The sequence below is a fragment of the Solanum verrucosum genome, unplaced genomic scaffold (assembly GCF_900185275.1).
Source record: "Solanum verrucosum unplaced genomic scaffold, falcon-dt-bn FXZP01000166.1, whole genome shotgun sequence".
Lineage (NCBI taxonomy): Eukaryota > Viridiplantae > Streptophyta > Magnoliopsida > Solanales > Solanaceae > Solanum > Solanum verrucosum.
The window spans coordinates 518688-522668 of record NW_026020139.1 but is presented as its reverse complement, the minus strand read 5'-3'; the positions used below and the strand labels follow the sequence as shown (position 1 = coordinate 522668).

At 38.9% G+C, this 3981-nt stretch overlaps 1 protein-coding gene across 1 annotated transcript; it reads left to right on the top strand.

The window, feature by feature from the left end:
- The first annotated feature begins 321 nt into the window (after positions 1-321).
- On the top strand, positions 322-2850 carry LOC125827517 (FT-interacting protein 1-like). The gene has a single exon (XM_049506811.1). The coding sequence runs from the start codon at positions 328-330 to the stop codon at positions 2701-2703; it is 2376 nt and encodes a 791-aa protein (XP_049362768.1). The 5' UTR covers positions 322-327; the 3' UTR covers positions 2704-2850.
- The last annotated feature ends 1131 nt before the right edge of the window (positions 2851-3981 follow it).

Sequence of the window (3981 nt, the reverse complement as noted above, 5' to 3'; positions counted from 1 at the left end):
GCTTCTACTGCTAAAGCAAGCTAACTAGGATGCGTTTAAATTAAGCAAATGCCCTAGCTAGTGTATATATGCTTTCAAGAGTCTTACACATTCATCATATCATATGCTAATCAAACCACAAAATGCTTTTTCTTTAATATGATCTACTACCTTCTTGAAAGAAACTTTATATCAGCAACTTTCTGTATAACGCGAGAATTCAGCCAAAAGTGGTGAGGCTGAATCCAGTCGGAATTGCATTAATTTTATTCTAATACAAACAAATTGTCTCCTTAAGGTATATATTGCTAAAGCTGCAATCTTTTTCTCAAACACACAAGGGAAAACATGGGCAATGAACAGCCCTCCAACCCCCAAGATGACTATAAAGCAAAAGAAACGAAACCTCAACTTGGGGAACGGTGGCCACATGGAGGATTTCGAGGTGGAGGTGGATGGATTAGCAGTGACAGAGTCACAAGCACTTATGATCTTGTTGAACAGATGCATTTTCTTTATGTTCGAGTTGTGAAAGCAAGAGACCTACCACCAAACCCTGTAACAGGGAGTTGTGATCCTTATGTGGAGGTGAAACTCGGAAACTATAAAGGCAAAACAAAGCACTTTGATAAGAAGGTAAACCCTGAGTGGAAGCAAGTGTTTGCTTTTTCCAAAGAGAAGATTCAGTCTTCAATTATCGAAGTTTTTGTAAGAGACAAAGAGATGGTGCAGAGAGATGATTATCTAGGGAAAGTGGTGTTTGACATGAATGAAGTGCCTACAAGGGTTCCACCTGACAGCCCTTTGGCACCTCAGTGGTATAGATTAGAGGATCGACGTGGAGAGAGCAAAGTCAGGGGAGAGGTGATGCTTGCAGTGTGGATGGGAACCCAAGCAGACGAAGCCTTTTCAGAAGCATGGCATGCAGATGCTGCTTTAGTTCATGGAGAAGGTGTTCATACTGTCAGATCAAAGGTATATGTTTCACCTAAACTGTGGTACCTGAGAGTCAATATCATTGAATCCCAAGATGTAGAATCCCTGGACAAAAGCCAACCCCCACAGGTATTTGTTAAGGCTCAAGTTGGGAAGCAAGTACTAAAGACCAAAGTATGCCAAACAAGAACAACTAATCCATTCTGGAATGAAGACCTATTATTTGTGGCGGCAGAGCCTTTTGAGGAGCAGTTGGTGCTTACCGTTGAATGCAAAGCCGGACCTTCCAAAGATGAGATCGCCGGGAGGTTAGTCTTGCCACTTAACACATTTGAGAAGCGATTGGATCACCGGCCAGTTCATTCTCGCTGGTTCAATCTTGAAAGGTTCGGGTTTGGAGTTTTAGAGGGAGATAGGAGACATGAACGCAAGTTTTCAACAAGAATCCATCTCAGGGCCTGTCTTGAAGGTGGATACCACGTATTAGATGAATCAACAATGTACATCAGCGATCAGAGGCCAACAGCTAGGCAGTTGTGGAAGCAACCAGTGGGAATCCTGGAAGTAGGCATCTTGAGTGCACAGGGGCTTGTCCCTATAAAACCAAAGGATGGTAGAAAGACGACAGATGCTTACTGTGTGGCTAAATATGGATTGAAGTGGGTAAGAACAAGAACCATACTTGACAACTTGAGTCCCAAATGGAACGAACAATACACGTGGGAGGTGTATGACCCATGCACGGTAATTACATTGGGTGTGTTTGATAACGGCCACCTAGGAGAGAACTCGGGTGCAGCAGGGAAGGACTCCAGAATTGGTAAGGTAAGGATCAGATTATCAACACTGGAAACTGATAGAATTTATACAATGTCTTACCCACTTCTTGTTCTGCAACCATCTGGAGTGAAGAAGATGGGTGAACTCCAATTGGCATTTAGATTTACTTGTTTGTCTCTTGCAAACATCATATATCTATATGGCCATCCCTTGCTCCCAAAGATGCATTATCTACACCCTTTCACAGTTAACCAAGTGGACAGTTTGAGATATCAGGCCATGAATATTGTAGCTGTGAGGCTTGGACGAGCCGAGCCACCACTGCATAAAGAGGTTGTGGAGTACATGCTGGATGTCGACTCCCACATGTGGAGCATGAGAAGAAGTAAAGCTAACTTCTTCAGAATTGTTTCTCTCTTTTCAGGTGTAATTTCAATGAGCAAATGGCTTGGAGAAGTTTGCAAATGGAAGAACCCTATTACCACAATTCTAGTTCATCTTCTGTTTTGCATATTGATCTGCTACCCAGAGTTAATACTACCAACCATGTTCCTTTATATGTTTCTAATTGGAATATGGAACTACCGTTCGAGACAGAGGCAGCCTCAACATATGGACACAAAGCTATCTTGGGCTGAAGCTGTTATCTCAGATGAACTAGATGAAGAGTTTGACACTTTCCCAACATCCAAGCCTGAGAATACAGTTAAAATGAGGTATGATAGACTTCGCAGTGTGGCTGGTAGAATTCAAACAGTTATAGGAGACATGGCAACTCAAGGAGAGAGATTTCAGGCTCTACTCAGTTGGAGAGATCCGAGGGCAACCAGCCTCTTCATAGTCTTCTGTCTTATTGCAGCAGTTATACTGTATGTGACACCTTTCAAAATCATAGCACTGGTAGCAGCTCTGCTTTACCTAAGGCACCCAAAATTCAGGAGCAAAATGCCTTCACCACCATGCAATTTCTTTCGCAGATTACCAGCTCGAGCTGATAGCATGCTCTGAAACAAATTATTTCTCAGTACGTACTTCATCATGGATGATTATGCCACTTTATATGTTTTTCCTCAAACCTTCATGAACAATAATTGTAGAAATAATGTATGTGACAGATCAACTTATTGTTAAAGTTGAAGCCCAATTTTCTCACTACTTGGAAGCGATATGTGATATTCTAGGTTAACAAGAAGCTCAAACCATAAAATCAGGTATATTGTTCCACAAGAGGAATTTTATGAAAAAGTAGAAGGATGATTGAACTTGTGCAATTTCTTCTTGCTATTATATTTCAACTAGTAAAATTACCCGCGCTTCGCACGAGAATTTAATATCACGGAACTTATAAAATAATACTTAAAACCTACCAGTCATTAAAACTAAAACATTATATTATTTTACATACAAGATTACGTAGTAATGAACATTAATAATGTAAAGGAAAATGAAAATTATAACATCTTATCATTTATCCTTAAAACATAAGCATAATGACTATAAAAATAATACCAGGATCTGTAACATAAGCAATGGTGTCAGTGATCAACTCAATGGGAGCAAAGTACACGAATATTTAACTGTGCAGAAGAAGAAGAAAAAAAGAAGAAGAAGAAGTTCAGAATTTTCGTTGTTTTAAAATGAGAGGAAATCCCTATATTTATAGACAACAAAGGGTAGTGTGAACAAATGTTTGTTGTGCCTTATCGGAAAGGTCACAACTATTTGGAAAAGTTGCAACCCTTCGGAAAGGTCACAACCTTTCATAAAAGTCACATCTCTTCATAAAAGTCGCAACTCTTCATTGAAGTCGCAACTTTTCATAAAAGTCACAACTTTTCATGAAATGGAAAGGCTAGTTTTGAAAATAAATAAATTTAAAATGAAATTCTGGCTTGTGGTGGCGTCACATAGGCTTGCCTAGAATTCTCTTTTATATAAATATGATATATGATTTTGCACTCAACAAAAACATAATATAGTAAGCACTCAACAAAAACATATGTTAACTAATCATTCTCACCATGTGTATAACTAACCCTCTATGTCATTCACCTAAATATTTTGAGACTTCAAAGAAGATTCCAATAGCATTTGCTTATCACAAAACAAAAGAAAATAAAATCAAATAGCATCACATAGAAACAACCCATGATTTGCTAGATGAGTAAAAGAGATCCTTCACATTATTTTTCTTGGGTTTGGAAAAATGATTTTAATATCTCAAAAAGAACTTGGACATAATCACAAACTAGTGAACTTATCTACGCTTCACGTGGTCAAAAAAAT

Coding starts and splice junctions, on each gene's coding strand:
- LOC125827517 (XM_049506811.1), top strand. CDS start 328: ATGGGCAATGAACAGCCCTCCAACCCCCAAGATGACTATAAAGCAAAA.